We start from the raw sequence: 17,021 nt of genomic DNA, 5'->3' as shown, positions 1-17,021 counted from the left end.
TCTCTCTCTCTCCTTTTTTTTTTAAACTAGCTTTTAATTAGATAAATCTAATTAGAGGGATAGCAGGGCACCCTGTGGAGTGCATGTCCTGTGGCATGTGGGAAGTCCTGGACGCTTCACGCGGCCTAGACAACCACGTGTGCAGGAGGTGTCTCCAGCTTCAACTGCTCGAGCTCTGCGTTTTGGAGCTTGAGCGCCAGCTAGAGTCAATAAGGTGCATCCGTGAGGCTGAGCTACGTGGATAGCTTGTTTCAGGAGGTGGTCACCCCACAGCTTAAAAGTGTGTAGGTAGAGGGGCAGTGGGTGACCAACAGACGTAGTAAGTGTGCTAAGCAGGTTGTGCAGGAGTCCCCCCGTGAGTCCATCTCGCTTTCCAACCGATATTCACTTCGGAGTATCGGTAAGGATGATGGTGCCTCTGGGGAGTGCAGCCAGAGCCAAGTCCAAGGCACCACGGGTGGCTCAGCTGCACAGGGGGAAGGGACGAAGAATAAGAGAACTGTAGTGGTAGGGGTATAGTTAGGGGAACAGACAGGCGTTTCTGTGGCTGTAGACGTGTCTCCCTGGTGCCAGGGTCAAGCATGTCACAGAGGGACGCAGGGCATTCTGGGGGGGGGGAGGGGAAGAGGGTGAACAGCTAGAGATCATAGTCCCTATCGAGACCAACGACATAGCAAGAAAAAGGGATGAGGTCTTGCAGGCAGAATTTAGGGAGCTAGGAGAAAAATTAAAAGGTAGGACCTCAAAGGTAGTAATCTCCGGGTTACTACCGGTGCCACGTGCTAATGAGTATAAGAATAGAAGGATCGAGAGGATGAACACGTGGCTGGAAAGTTGGTGTAGGAGGGAGGGCTTTAAATTCTTGAGGCATTGGGACCGCTTCTGGGGGAGATGGGACCTGTACAAACCGGACGGGTTGCACCTCAACAGCGCTGGGACCAACATCCTCACGGGGAGTTTTGCCAGTGCTGTTGGGGAGAGTTTAAACTAGCTCGGCAGGGGTATGGGAACCTGAGAACGAATTCAAAAGGGAAGGAAGCAAAGCTGAAAAAGTATAGCAAGAATTTAAAAAGTGAATCTGTAAGACAGGAAACAAGGGTTAGCATGTAGTAAGCAAGGACGTCTTCCTGTGCTAAATGGCATATATTTTAATGCAAGGAGTATAACAAATAAGGCGGATGAGCTAAGAGCACAGGTAGACACTTGGGAGTATGACATTGTAGCCATTACAGAAACATGGCTGAAAGAGGGGCAGGTTTGGCAGATCAATATTCCTGGTTACAGGATTTTTAGACAAGATAGACAGAGGGATAAAAAGACGGTGGGGGGGGTGGGGTTGCGGTACTGATTAAATAAACTATTACAGCGGTGAGGAGGGATGATATGTTAGAGGGATCATCAAATGAGGCCATATGGGTCGAATTGAAAAATAAAAAAGGAGTGATTACACTGCTGGGTGTGTATTATAGACCCCCAAATAGTGGGAGGGGGATAGAAGAGCAAATATGTTGGCAAGTTGCTGTGACGTCCAAAAACCATAGGGTAGTAATAGTAGGGGATTTTAACTATCCAAATATTGATTGGGACAAATTTAATGTGAAGGGTGTAGAGGATGTGGAATTCTTGAAATGCATTCAGGAGAACTTTTTGAGTCAGTATGTAGCAAGCCCAACACGAGAGGGGGCGGTCTTGGATTTAGTTTTGGGGAATGAAGCTGGGCAGGTTGAAGGGGTATTAGTGGGGAGCACTTGGGTGCCAGTGACCATAATTCAGTCAGATTCAAGTTGGTTATGGCTAAGGACAAGGATAGGCCTGGAATAAAAGTCCCAAATTGGGGAATAGCTAATTTTGCTAAGTTAAGAAGTGATTTGGCCATGGTGGACTGGAAACAGCTACTTGTGGGTAAATCAGTGTCGGAACAGTAGGAGGCATTCAAGGAGGAGATCCGGAAGGCTCAGGCCAAACATGTGTCCTTAAAGAAAAAGGCTGAGAAAAATAATTCTAGAGCCCTTTGGATGTCTAGGGACTTACAGGGGTGGATTAAGAAAATAAGGGAAGCTTATGTCATATACTTACAGCTAAATACTGTAGAATCTTTGGTGGAATATAGAAAGTTCAGAGGTAAAATTAAAAAGGATATTAGGAATGCTAAGAGAGAGCACGAGAAATTCTTGGCTAGTAAAATTAAGGATATCCAATGATTTTCTATAAATATATTAAGAGTAAGAGGGTAACTAAAGAAAAGGTAGGGCCTATTGGAGACCATGAGGGTAATCTTTGTGTGGAGGCAGATGTTGGTAGGGTTCTTAACGAATACTTTGTATCTGTTTTCACCAAAGGAAAGGTGCAATGCAGATACTGCTATAGAGGAGGAGTATGAAATTCTGGATGAAATAAACATAGTGAGAGAGGAGGTATTAAGGGGTTTAGCAGCTTTGAAAGTAGATAAGTCCCCAGGCCTGGATGAAATGCAGGCTGTTGAGCGAAGTAAAAGAGGAAATAGCAGAGGCCTTGACCATCATTTTCCAGTTCTCTTTGGATTTGGACATGGTGCCGGAGGACTGGAGGACTGCTAATGTAGTACCCTTGTTTAAGAAGGGAGAAAGGGATAGGCCGAGTAATTACAGTAATTGTCAGCCTAACCTCAGTGGTGGAAAAATTATTGGAAAAAAATCCTGAAAGACAGGATAAATCTACATTTAGAAAGGCAAGGATTAATTAGGGACAGTCAGGGAAGATTGTGTTTGACTAACCCGATAGAATTTTTCGAGGAGGTAACCAAGAGGGTCGATGAGGGTGATGCGTACGATGTAGTATATTTGGACTTTAGCAAAGCTTTTGATAAGGTTTACATGGTAGACTGGTCATGGAGGTTAAAGCTCATGGGAGCCAGAGCAAAGTGTCAAGTTGGATCCAAAATTGGCTTGAAGGAAGCAAAAGGTAATGGTTGATGGATGTTTTTGTGACTAGAAGGATGTTTTCAGTGGTATTCCGCAGGGCTCAGTACTGGGTCCTTTGAATTTTGTGGTATATATCAATGATTTAGATTTGAATATAGGGAGTATGATTAAGAAGTTTGCAGATGACACTAAAATTGGCTGTGTGGTTGATAATGAAGAGGAAAGTCATGGGCTGCAGGAGGATATCAATCTACTGGTCAGGTGGGCAGAGCAGTGGCAAATGGAATTTAATTCAGAGAAGTGTGAGGTAATGCACTTTGGGAGGGCTAATAAGGAAAGGGTATACACATTAAGCGGCAGGCCACTTAATAGTGTAGATCAACAAAGGGACCTTGGAGTGCTTGTCCACAGATCCCTGAAAGTAGCAGGCCAGGTGGATAAGGTGGTTAAGAAGGCATACGGAATGCTTGCCTTTATTGGCTGAGGCCTAGAATACAAGAGCAAGGAGGTAATGCTTAAATTGTATAATACTTTGGTTAGGCCACAGCTGGAGTACTGCGTGCAGTTCTGGTCGCTGTATTATAGGAAGGATGTGATTGCATTGGAGAGGGTGCAAAGGAGATTTACGAGGATGCTGCCTGGAATGGAGAATCTTAGCTATGAAGACAGATTGGGTAGGCTGGGTTTGTTCTCATTGGAACAGAGGAGGTTGAGAGGAGACCTCATTGAGGTGTATAACATTTTGAGGGGCCTGTATATAGTGGATAGTAAGGGCCTATTTCCATTGATGGAGGGGGCATAGTTTTAAGGTGGTTGGTGGAAGGTTTAGAGGGGATTTGAGGGGAGGTATGTTCACGCAGAGGGTTGTGAGGATCTGGAACTCACTGCCTGGAAGTGTGGTGGATGCAGAAACCCTCACCACATGTAAAAGGTGCTTGGATGGGCACTTGAAGTGCTGTAACCTGCAGGGTTGCGGACCTAGAGCTGGTAAATGAGATTAGACTGGATAACCTCTTGTTGGCTGGCGCAGATACGATGGTAAGTACTGTACGGAATCGAATACGGCCAGGGTAATCTCCTGGACTCATTTTGATCGCCTGAATGGGTGGGAGAGGAATTTTCCCAAATTTTTTTCCCCCAATTGGCCTGGGTTTTTATCTGTATTTTTGCCTCTCCCAGGAGATCACATGGCTCCGGTTGGGGTGGAGTGTAGAATGTTTCAGTGTAAGGTGTGTCGTAGTTGTGTGGGGCGGGCTGGTTGGGCTGGGTGCTCTTTACCTTTCTGCCATTGTTCATTGTTCATTGGTTTATATGTTACCTTCAGGGCTGCTGACCAAGGGCTGTGCGGCTCTTTGTCGGCCGGCGCGGACACGATGGGCCGAAATGGCCTCCTTCTGCGCTGTAAATTTCTATGTTTCTAGTTATATATTTAATGCTACTTTCATTGTCTGGTGGAACTCTCTCTCTCCTGAGGAGCAAAGTCTTCTCCAGATGTGAGAACATGATTAGGTGTTAACTCTACTTAATATACTTACACAAAGATATACAAGAATCAATTTAGCAGCGTACTCTGGAGATTGATTCACTGACACAAGTAGGCCCAAGCACCAAATTTGTGAGGGATTGCTTTTGCGAGAGGACATTTTTTCTAGCTGTCTGGAGGCCGCAGTAGGAATCCGTCAATCCCACGCCAAAGGCCCTGGTTTTCTACACCTGCTCTCTCCATCAGCTATAACATGGATGCTGCTGGGACTTCCTGTCCTGACCTTCTTAAAGGTGTGTTTGATTGTTCACGTTTGCATCTAAATGTTTTTGTTTTGGCTTTTTGGATATTTACATTTAAAAAAAAATTCATGCTCAGGATGTGGGCATCGCTGACAAAGCCGGCACTTATTGCCCATCCCAAGTTGCCCTAAAAAGGTGATGTCGGGCCTGCTTCTTGAACCTCGGCACAGCGGTTTAGTACCAAAGGCACTCGTGACCCAGTTGGGATTTTAATTACAATCTGACAGCTTCATGGTCACTTTAACTGATACTGTCCCCAGCACTTAAAATGCCCGTGTTTACATCAGACATTTGTTTAAATCAGCCAAATCGAGCAAACTGTTCTCCATTATAGGCAATTACAAAGTTGCTGTTTGCAGTGCGTTAAACACACCAGCCATTTTGGGCCGAGACAGCTGTTCAATGAGCAGTTCTCGTCTCATTAAGGTGCAATTCTCTTGTGTACTTAAGTAGTTAGCTCAGTGGGTAGCACAGTTGCCTCTAAGTTAGAAAGTTGGGGGTTCAAGTCCTACTCCAGAGACTTGAGCACAAAATCCAGACTGACACTCCCAGTGGAGTGCTGCACTGTCGGAGGTGCCTTCTTTTGGGTAAGATGTTAAACTGTGGCTCTGTCTGTTCCCTCAGGTGGATGTAAAAGATCCCATGGCACTATTTCGAAGAAGAGCAGGGGAGTTATCCCCAGTGTCCTGGCCAATGTTTATCACTAAGAACAGATTATCTGGTCATTAGCACATTGCTATTTGTGGAATTTTGCCGTGCACAAACTGGCTGCTGTGTCCCACATTACAACAGTGACACCACTTCAACAAGTACTTTATTGGCTGTAACGTGCTTTGGGGGGGTCCTAAATGGTACTATAGAAATGCAAGTTCTTCCTCTTTTCTCTGTTGTAGTACAACAGTAGGTCACTTATCATCATTTGTTTTTCAGCTTCCTTACTAAACCTTGCTGACTAAGGGATGACCAGGGGCCATAGATGTAAAGTAATTGGGGGGAGGTTTAAAGGGGATTTGAGGGGAAATTTCTTCACGCAGAGGATTGCGGGGGTCTGGAACTCACTGTCTGAAAGAGGCAGAAACCCTCAAAATACTTGGATCTGCACTTGAAGCGCCGTAACCTACAGGGCTATGGACCAAGAGCGGGAAAGCGGGATTAGGCTGGATAGCACTTTATCGGCCGGTGTGGACGTGATAAGTTGGAATGGTCTCCTTCCGAGCTGTAAATTTCTATGATTCTAGGATCTAAAATATCCAAACTCATTATGCTCTTCTGCAAAGGATTGATCGGATCTTGATTAAGTAATTATTTTTTATACATTGCTGTCGACATTGAAATGTCTGTAATTTCTTAGCAACACATCAAGTGTTGCAGATGGAGGAAATAAATCATCCACAGTGTATAGCAGGCAAATGACGTTAGCACCAACGAGCCTGCTAGAGGCGGTGGAACTGTACCAGCTTTTCATTTGCCAATTATTTTAAATTGAATTCCAAATTCTCAAACTGCCACAGTGGGAGATGAACTCATTTTCTCTGGCTTATTAGTCCAGGGCTCTGGGTTACTAGTAAGTAACCACTACACAACCGCACTATAGAATCAGCGAATCTTACAGCGCAGAAGTAGGCCATTCGGCCCATCGTGCCTGTGCCAGAGCTTTGAAAGTGCTGTCCAATTAGTCCCACTCCCCCCGCTCTTTCCCCGTAGCCCTGAAAATCTTTTCTTTTAAAGTACGTATTCAATTCCCTTTTGAAAGTTACTACTTCCACTACCCTTTCAGGCAGTGCATTCTCCATCCTAACAACTTGCTGCATAAAATAAATTCTCTTCATCTCCTCTCAGGTTCTTTTGGAATTTATCTGAAATCAATGCCCTCTGGTACTGACCCACCCATCGGGGAAAGAGTTTCATCGAGTGATACGGCACACAAGGAGGCCATTTGGCCCATCATACCTGTGCTGGCTCTTTGAAAGAGCTCTCCAATTAGTCTCACTCCCTGGCTCTGTCCTCATAGCCCTGCAATTTTTTTTTTCCTTCCAAGTATTTATCCAATTCCTTTTTGAAAGTTATTATTTAATCTTTCGGGTAATGCATTCCAGATCACAAGATCTCACTGCGTAAAAACAATGTCCTCATGTTGCCTCTATTTACACCATCAAAAGCCCTGTCCTGGCCAATAAATATCCCTCAATTAACATAACAAAAACACAGATTATCTCGTCGTTATCACATTGCTGTTTGTGGGAGCTTGCTGTGCGCAAATTGGTTGTCGCTTTTCCCACATTACAACAGTGACACTCCACAAGCACTTCACTAGCTGTAAAGCGCTTTGAGACGTCCAGTGGTCATGAAAGGCGCTATATAAATGCAAGTCTTTCTTTCTTAACTTTGAACACCTCTGTTAAATCTCGACATAACTGCTCTGTTCTGAGCAGAATAATCCCAGCTTCTCCAGTCTCTCCACATAATCAAAGCCCCTTCTTCCCGAGAAATCTTTCACTCATATTTTTTTATTGAGCTAGAAAGAGAATAGAGAGAAACAGTTGCTGCAGCTTTCAGTGGAGTAATCGTTGAGACAATGGGACGATCTATAGCGAGGAGTGCATCTTGTACCTCAGCTGCTATTTTGTGGTTGGGCCACTGAAGCAAAGTAAGGAAACAGCCCTCGTCAGTCGGAAACCGAGCAGAAGATAAATGAGACAACGGGGATAAAAGGAAAGGAAACTCTGTTAAGCAGAAGCTCAACTGTGAAAAGTGACACCGTGAAGCGTGAGGCCGTTGGTGACTCCGAGAAAGACAAGGATCACCACAGCAGAACGACAGCCATGACTGAAGAGTGGAGGAGAGCGTAGCGTCATAGAAAAATTACGAGACAGAAGGAGGCTATTTGGTCCATCGTGTCCGTGCCGATTGAAAAAGAGCTACCCAGCCTAATCCCACCTTCCAGCACTAGGTCCGTAGCCCTGTAGGTTACGGCTCTTTAAGCGCCGTACTTTAATCCAAGTACTTTTTAAATGTGGTGAGGGTTTCTGCCTCTGCCACCCTTTCAGGCCGTGAGTTCCAGACCCCCACCATCCTCTGGGTGAGAAATGTTTCCTCATCTCCCCTCTAATCCTTCTACCAACTACGTTAAATCGATGCCCCCTGGTTATTGACCCCTCTGCTAAGGGAAATGGGTCCTTCCTATCCACTCTATCTAGGCCCCTCATAATTTTATACACCTCAATTAAATCTCCCCTCAGCCTCCTCTGTTCCAAGGAAAACAACCCCAGCCTATCCAATCTTTCCTCATGGCAAAAGTTTTCCAGCCCTGGCAACACCCTCGTAAAGCAGAAATAGTAAAATAGCTTAAACGGGGCAAAGGTTAGTGAAGGACCTAACAGATTAGTGTGGATCACACGGGAGTAGAGAATATACAATGTTGATTGAATCGATGTGATAGTGACCATTGTTCCACTATCTGAGGGGAACTCCTCTTTGAGTTTCTCAGTAACTTAGCAACAGACTTGACAAATGCCAGCTCTGATCCATCAGCGTTTTTGCCAACCGTCAATTCAGCTCAGACATGTTGAAGAACATCTGAAAAAAATGTATGTTTCAGTAAAAGACAATGCGTGCACATGAGAGACGATGCCATCTAATATGTTGACACCAAGCCACCTCATGTAAGCAATTTGGAATCATTTTGTTTCTAGCTCTGGGAAGCTGAGGTGTACAATTACCAATCCACACTGTGTTTTGTTTATTCAGGTCGATACTGGGAGACTGTGCAGCGGTTAAGAATAAATCAGTTTTATGGGGCTCCAACGGCCATTCGCATGCTGCTGAAGTATGGAGACAGCTGGGTGACCAAGTATGATCGATCGTCCTTGAAAACGCTTGGCACTGGTAAATTTCAGCGGTTTCTAAGCTAACAGTTCACTTTGGAGAGAGTTCAAAGTGCACCCCCTCTCCGCCCCCGAGGAATTTCTTCTCTCAGAGGGTTGTAAATCTGTGGAATTTGCTGCCTCGGAGAGCTGTGGAGGCTGGGTCATTGAATAAATTTAAAACAAAGATGGACAGTTTCTTAAATGATAAGGGAATAAGTGGTTATTGGGAGCGGGCAGGGAAGTGGAGCTGAGTCCATGATCGGATCAGTCATGATCGTATTAAATAGCGGAGCAGGCTCGAGGGGCCGAATGGCCTATTCCTGCTCCAAATTCTTATGTTAATAAAGGAGACCGCGATAAATCAGGGATCTATAGGCCAGTTCTTTCTCTTTCCACAGATGCAGTCTGACCTGCTGAGTATTTCCAGCAGTTTGTTTTTATTATTGGCCAGTCGCTCTTTAGTTTGGAGTAAACTATCGGAAGTAGAATTTCCACAGGGGTTCTCCAATCTGCCATCGTGCCTTAATATTCTGGGTGAGAAATTGGTCGCACTGAAGACCAATTTCAACCGCTCTACATTCTAGCAAGTACTTGTACAATTGGTTTGCGAAGGTCTTTCCCTCTTTGTGTCAGCTGTGGCTCAGTGGGTAGCACACTTGCCTCTGAGCCTCGGGGTCAGAAGGTTGTGGGTTCAAGGTCCACTCCAGAAACTTGAGGAGAAAAATCTCAGCTGACACTCCAGTGCACTGCTGAGTATTTCCAGCATTTTCTGTTTTTATTATTGGCCAGTCGGTCTTTTAGTTTGTAGTAAACTATCGGGAGTAGAATTTCCACAGGGGCCCCCCCCCCCATCAGAGGTGCCGTCTTTCGGATGAGATGTTAAACCAAGGCCCCGTCTACTCCCTTAGTTGGACATAAAAGACCCCATGCACTATTTTGAAGAAGAGCAGGGGAGTTATCCCCCGGAACCCTGGCCAATATTTATCGCTCAATCAACATCACTAAAGCAGATTATTGGGTCATTATCACATTGCTGTTTGTGGGAGCTTGCTGTGCACAAATTGGCCACCGTGTTTCCCACATTACAACAGTGACTACACTCCAAAAGTACCTCATTGGCTGTAAACTGCTTTGGGATGTCCGGTGGTCATGAATGGCGCTATATAAATCCAAGTCCTTTTCTTTCTTATCTAAATCACACCCTCTCCACCACCTTTGATGCCGTTGTCCCCACTAAAACCATTACACTCTCACCCTAGTCATTCCTCCTGGTATACCCCTCATCTCTACTCTCTTAAATCCAAGGTTGCAGACTTGAAGGTCTTTGCCGGACAACTGGTCTAATCACCCATCACCAGATTTGGCTAGATCATATAAAGGACCACCGGGTCCTGCTCTCCATCACTAAAACCACCCACTAGGTCATCCAGGGTGGCAAATTAACACCACTAACCGTCTTCTCAAAGCACCCTGCCATGCCTCTTCCCCCCCCCCCCCCCCCGCCTCACCTCCAACAATAAGAGTGAGGAGCTCATGGACTTCTTTGTTAAAAAGATCGACAACATCCATTCAACTGCCTCTGCCACTTCCCTCCCTCCCCCTAGCCCATCGGACCTTACTTCCTCTCCGTTTCCCCCCTGACCTAACCCTAAATTATGCACATTTCCCTAATCTCTCTACTATCACCCCTCTTGCCCTTTCAAAGCTCATCTTGTCAATGAGACTGATCTCCTGCTCTCTCCACCCTATTCCTACTAAATCTCAGACTACCCAACAGCCTTTTTAGCTCCCACGTGAACGGATATTGTTAACAGTTCTCTCTCCTACGGTACTGTCTCCTTTTCCTTCAAATCTGCCGTCATCACCCCTCTCAATAAAACAACCCTTGACCCCCTCCGTCCTTGCAAACTACCGCCCCATCTCCAACTTTCCTTTCCTCTTCAAAGTCCTTGAACGTGTTGTCGCCTCCCAAATCCATGGCCACCTTTCCCAGAACTCCTTGTTTGAATCCCTCCAATCAGGCTTCCGCCCCACCACAGTACCAAAACTGCTCTTACCAAGGTTACAAATGACATTCTAATTGACAGTGACAAAGGTAAACTATCCCTTCTTGTCCTTCTGGACCTATCTGCAGCCTTTGACACGGTTGACCGCAAATATCTGCTCCAACGCCTCTACACTGTCATCCAGCTGGATGGGACTGGACTGGCCTGGTTTCATTCCTATCTTTCCAGTCGCAACCATAGAATCACCTGCAAAGCTTCTCTTCCCGATCCCGCATCGTTACCTCTGATGTTCCTCAAGGATCTACCCTCGGCCCCCTTTTATTTCTCATCTACATGTTGCCCCTTTGCGACAACATCCGGCAACACAATGTGAGTTTTCACATGTACGCTGATAGCCAGCTCCACCTCTCCTCCACTTCTCTTGAACCCTCTACGGTCTCTATACTATTACACTGTTTCTCCGACATCCAGCACTGGTGAGTAGAAATTTCCTCCAATTAAATATTGGGATGACCGAAGCCATTGTCTTCAGGCCACACCACAAACTCCGTTCCCTTTCCAGTGATTCGCTCTCTCTCCCCGGCATCTGTCTAAGGCTGACCAAGTGTGATCGCAACCTTCGTCATATTTAATTACGAATTAGGCAACCTACCTCATATCCATTCCATCACTAAGACCGCCCATTTCCACCTCCGTAACATCGCCCGTCTCTGCTTTTACCTCAACTTATCCGCTGCTGAAACCCTCATCCATGCCTTTGTTACCTCTAGATTTGACTATTCCAACGCACTCCTGGCTGGCCTCCCTCGTTCTATCCTCCATAAACTAGAGGCGATCCAAAACTCGGCTGCCCCGTCCTAACTTGCACCAAGTCCCGCTCACCCATCACCCCTGTGCTCGCTGACTCGCATTGGCTCCCAGTTAAGCAATACCTTGATTTAAAAATTCTCCTCCTTGTTTTCAAATCGCTTCATGGCACTCACCCTCCTTCTCTCTATGATCTCCTCCAGCCCTGTAATCCTTCTAGATCTCTGCGCTTCACCTATTCTGACCCTTTGAACATAGAAACATAGAAACATAGACAATAGATGCAGGAGTAGGCCGTTCGGCCCTTCGAGCCTGCACCGCCATTCAATGAGTTCATGGCTGAACATGCAACTTCAGTACTCCATTCCTGCTTTCTCGCCATACCCCTTGATCCCCCTAGAAACATCCCCCATTATAATCACTCCACGATTGGCAATTGTGCCTTCATGTGCCTGGGCCCTAAGCTCTGGAACTCCCTCTCTAATTCTCTCCGCCTCTCTATATCTCTCTTTCCTGCGTTAAGATGCTCCTTAAAGCCTACCTCTTTGACCAAGCTTTTGGTCACCTTCCCTAACATATCCTTATATGGCTCGGTGTCATATAAGGACGAAGGAGGGGGGAATGTTTTAAGAGAGGAATAGGAAAAACCAGCCAAACTGATTTAAGCGACCACTGTGCAGTTTGCATTTGGCTCGGGGATTCTAGGATCAGGCTTCACTGGGATTAACCCCTAACCACAGGTTTGTGAAGTGACTCCCTGAATGTACGCTGCAGGGTTTAACTGCTGATTTCTCTCTTGCAGTGGGGGAACCTATTAACGATGAGGCCTGGCAGTGGTACTGGAAGGTGGTGGGGGAAGGCCGATGTACCGTTGTCGATACCTGGTGGCAGACAGGTGAGGACTGCTGGGATATGTATAAACATCCAGACACTCGGCAACATATGCAAAGAAGTTTGTACACTGAGCGCACCCTACATTGAAATTAGATGTAAGCGTTCCTGCTCTGGCCTCTTGTGCCTCCTACACTTCCTTCACCCAACATTGCTAGCTGGCCTTCATCATTGCAAGCTCTAAACTCGAGTATTCACTCCCTGAACCTCTCCTCTTGCCAGCTCTCCTCCTTTATGACGCTCTTTAAAACTTACGGGGGAGAAATTCTGGCGCGTTTCTGTTGCGGCGTTAACCCGGGTGGAGTGGTAAATTTTGTCTCCAGCCGCAAAATTCACCAGCTGGGCCCTGAGTGTGGGACGGAGCCTGAAGGGAGGCGTTCCCACAACTCTTTTAAGGCGCTAGGTCGGCTGAGCAACTGAAAATCCCGAGCTCAACAGCCGGCCTCGGAGCACCCTGAGAGAGGTTTCTGGGAAAAAAATCTGAAAAAATGTCCTCTCCCCTCCCCATCTCTGTAATCTCCTCCAGCCTCACAACCCCCCCAATATCTCTGCCCTCCTGAGCATCCCTGATTATAATCGCTCAACCATTGGTGGCTGTGCCTTCTGCGGCCTAGACCCCAGGCTCTGGAACTCCCTCCCTAAACCTCTCCGCCTCTCTACCTCTCTTACCTCCTTTAAGACACTCCTTAAAACCTACCACTCTGACCAAGCTTTTGGCCATCTGCCGTAATTTCTTCTTATGTGGTTCGGTGTCAAATTTATTTGTTTTGTCTTATAACGCTCCTGTGAAGTGCCTTGGGGCGTTTTAATACATTCAAGGCACTATATAAATACAAGTTGTTGTTGTGACAAGTGGGCAGATAGTTGAGCCTGATCCTGCCCAGAAATACAAGGGAGAATCAGGCTGGATATAAAAAAATACAGAGGAGAAATAAAAAAGGAATTAAGAGGGACAAAGACACAGAACGAGAATAAATTGGTGGCTAATATATAAGCAAATCCAAAGGTATGTTATAGGCAAATGAACAGTAAAGGGGTTGTCAGAGGAGCGGTGGGGCTGATTAGGGACCAAAATGGAGATCTATTGGTGGAGGTAGAAGTTATGACTGAGGAACTGAATGAGCACTTTGCAACAGTGTTTATCAAAGAAGAGGACTTTGCCAAAGCTACGGTAAACGAGGAGATTGTCGGGATACTATATGAGATAAAAATTGATAACGACAAGGTACTAAAAAGGCTGTCTGCACTTAAAGTGGACAAGTCTCCCGTTCCGGGTGGGATGCATCCAAGGTTGCTGAGGGAAGTAAGGATAGAGATTGCGGAGGTGCTGGCTGCAATCTTCCAATCCTCCTCAGATACAGGGGCGGTGCCAAAGGACTGGAGAATTGCAAATGTTACACCCTTGTTCATAAAAGGGAAGAAGGATAAACCTGGCAGTACAGACCGGTCAGTGTAACGTCGGTGATGGGGAAGCTTTTAGACACAATAATCTGGGACAAAATTAACAGCCACTTGGACAAGCTTGGACTAATGAAAGAGAGCCAGCATGGATTTGTTAAGGGCAGATTGTGTTTGATTAACTTGATTGAGTTTTTGATGAGGTAACAGAGGGTGGATGAGCACAGTGTAGTCGCTGTTGTGTATATGGACTTTCAAAAGGCGTTTGATAAAGAAAGAATTGCATTTATATAGCGCCTTTTCATGACCACCGGATGTCTCAAAGCACTTTACAGCCAATGAAGTACTTTTAAAGTGTAGTCACTGTTGTAATGTAGGAAAAGTACCACATATTGAGCATGTTAGCAAAATTGAAGCCCATGGGATAAAAGGGGACGTAACAGCATGGATACAGAATTGGCGAAGGGACAGAGCAGAGAGTTGTGAGGACTGGCTGTTTTTCGGACGGGAGGCAAGTACACAATGCAGTTGCTCAAGATTCAGTTCAAGGACCACTGCTGTTTTTGATATACATTAATGACGCGAACTTGGGCGATACAGGGTACAATTGCGAAATGTGCAGATGACACGAAACTTGGAAGTGTAGCAAATACTGAGGAAGATAGTAATGGACTTCAAGAAGACATAGACATCAAGAAGACACAGACAGGCTGGTGGAATGGGCGATCACATGGCCGATGAAATTCAATGCAGAGAAGTGTGAGGCGATACACTTTGGTTGGAAGAATGAAGAGAGACAGTATAAGCTAAATGGTACCATTTTAAAGGTGGTGCAAGGAGAGAGAGACCTGGGGGTGCTCGTGCACAAATTTTTGAAGATAGCAGGACAGGTTAACAACACATGGGGGCCGAAATGGCCCCTTCCTGAAAGTAGGGGCCATGGGGCGGTGTGGGATGGCCGCAGAGTCTCTGTGGAGGGGCTGCCATTTTGTAAATTGCCCTTCCTCAGGGGCAGAGTGGTGTCCAGGACCCCTCCGCCTGTCTTGCCGCCATGGCGGCACACACCGATCCCTTACCGTCTGGCGGGGACCCGCGGGAGCGGCTGGCCGGTGCCCCCGACAGCTTTTGCTGTCAGTGCACTCTCTGTGAAATGGGTGCTGGATCGCTGGCTCCCTGCTGGCCCAGTGGGTGCCACTGAAGTGTCTGCAGAGCTCACAGTGGCCCTCCCCTTTAACTGAAGGGCAGAGACGTCGTCATGTGTCAGCGCGGTGCTGGCGACTGATCGTTACGGCGGTCCCGCTGCGAGGTCACTTCCGCCCTGCACCCGACCGGAACACCGCAGCACGGAGAGAAAAAACCAAAGTGCTGAAGTTCCTCGGTATCTCCGCCCCGTGCACTGGGGTGGAGAAAAACTTAAAGAAACAGAGGGCAGTTTCTACCCCATGGTATCCTGGGTTTTCTAAATAGAGGCAGTCAGTGCAAAGCCAGGAAGATACGCTTAATCAATATAAAAGACTAGTTCGGCCCCGACTGGAGTATTGTGTCCAATTTTGGGCACCGCACTTGAGGAAGGACAGGAAGGCTTTGCAGAGGGTACAGAGGAGATTTACTAGAATTATTCCAGGGATGAAGGATTGCAGTTATGTGGATAGACTGGAGAAGCTGGGCTCATTCTCCTTAAGCAGAGAAGGCTAAGAGGTGTTCAAAATCATGAAGGACTTGAATAGAGTAAATAACGAGGGACTGTTTCCAATGGTGGAAGGGTCGATAACCAGAGGGCACAGATTTAAGGTGCTTGGCAAAAGAAGCAGAGGCAACATGAGGAAAAACATTTTTACACAGCGAGTGGTTAGGATTTACACTGTCTGATAGGGTGGTGGATGCAGGTTCAATAGTAGTCCTGAAAAGGTAATTGGATGAATACCTGGAAGGAGAAAAACATTGCAGGGATATGGGAAAAGAGCGAGTGGGACTAACTGGATTGCTCTTTGAAAGGGCCGGTACGGACTCGATGGGCCGAATGGCCTTCTGTGCTGTACTACTCTATGATTCTAACATATGTGTACTATGAGCAAGGATAACGTAGGAGGGAGATTTTTCCCCTTCCTTGACCTATAGGTGCTGGGACCACTTGTAGCACTGCTACTCTGCCCAGAAAGCTCAGCTTAGAAAGCGAATCATGATAGAGGTTTGAAGCTACAGTCAGAAGGACAGGCTTGACTATATCGGGACTATTTCCTCTGGAGCAGAGAAGGCTAAGTGGAGATTTAGGCCTAGAAATTGGATGAGGCCTGAAAGTGGGCGCGGGCAGCCTGAAATGGCGATGTGCCCGCACCCATCGAATGTGATGCAGGCAGCAGGCACAACTCATGCTGCCCGATCATTACAGCGATTGCAGCGCTGAGCTCAGTGCTAAACGCACTGCCGATTGGCTTAGCGCTGAACAGGGTGGTCAATATTGGGCGCACTCCACTGGCCAATAAAGTGTGCAGAAAGCCATGGCCCAACAGCCAAGAGAGAGGGCGAGGAGATTGTCCGATGCGGCATTGGGGGGCCTTGGTCCTGGGGTTTCAGAGGTGCCATTAGGTCCTCTACTCACAGGGGGAGGAGCAGGAGGCCTTCCAGGCACAGCAGCAGAAGGCTGTGGGAGGAGCTAGCTGAAGTTGTCAGTGCGACGAGTCTTGTCCCCAGGACCTGGAGCCAGTGCCACAAAAAGACCTCACACAAGTGGTCAAGGCGAGGGAATGTTTCTGCAAATGCCGTATCCCACCATCTGCACCACCAGCCTCACTCACAGCTCAATGCACCACACCCCCCATCGCTCACCTACCGACAATCTCCAGCGATCGCCACTCGTACTTCACAATCATAGCTTCACCTCACCCTCACAGACTTGCCACTGCTGCAAGACGCGCACCCACCTCTCACAGCTTGCACGCACTGCCAGCTATTCAACCATGGCAGGCACAACACCCAAACATACTGCACCACACTCACTGACACACTCCGCTTTCGCTCCCAGGCAAAGGCTGCTCATAACCGCCAGGAGCAGCAGCAGACCAGTGGAGGGGAAGCCTGCCTGCAGAACCTGACAGAGCTGGAGGAAGCAGTGCTGGAGATCAGTGAAGGGGCTGTCACTGAGTCCACGGCCAGTGGGGAAGTGGAAATCATTGCTGAAGATAACGGTATGCTGATACCTAATCCTTCTTCTCACATCCCACTTCCCCCTTATCCGACAATCCCTTCTCACTTACAAGCTGCGGATGGTGTAAACATAGATATCTTGCTTCACCCCCTCTCCTTATCACAACCCAATCCTTGTGCCTTTTTCCTTTCAGATACTGAAGAAGGCCCAGCTACAGCCTGCC

General features: G+C 46.9%; 1 protein-coding gene across 2 annotated transcripts in view; it reads left to right on the top strand.

The window, feature by feature from the left end:
• LOC139273301 (acetyl-coenzyme A synthetase 2-like, mitochondrial) overlaps nucleotides 1–17,021 on the top strand; it is a 90,912-nt gene that overhangs the window by 28,864 nt on the left and 45,027 nt on the right. For both annotated transcript variants that reach the window (XM_070890039.1, XM_070890038.1), the window contains 2 exons: nucleotides 8,433–8,570; nucleotides 12,167–12,259. In XM_070890039.1, coding sequence (XP_070746140.1) covers nucleotides 8,433–8,570; nucleotides 12,167–12,259 — 231 coding nt within the window. The remainder of the gene's footprint in view (nucleotides 1–8,432; nucleotides 8,571–12,166; nucleotides 12,260–17,021) is intronic.

Source organism: Pristiophorus japonicus, chromosome 9 (genome assembly GCF_044704955.1).
Source record: "Pristiophorus japonicus isolate sPriJap1 chromosome 9, sPriJap1.hap1, whole genome shotgun sequence".
Taxonomy (NCBI): domain Eukaryota; kingdom Metazoa; phylum Chordata; class Chondrichthyes; family Pristiophoridae; genus Pristiophorus; species Pristiophorus japonicus.
The sequence above is the reverse complement of the archived record's forward strand: the minus strand, read 5'-3'. Positions and strand labels throughout refer to the sequence as shown.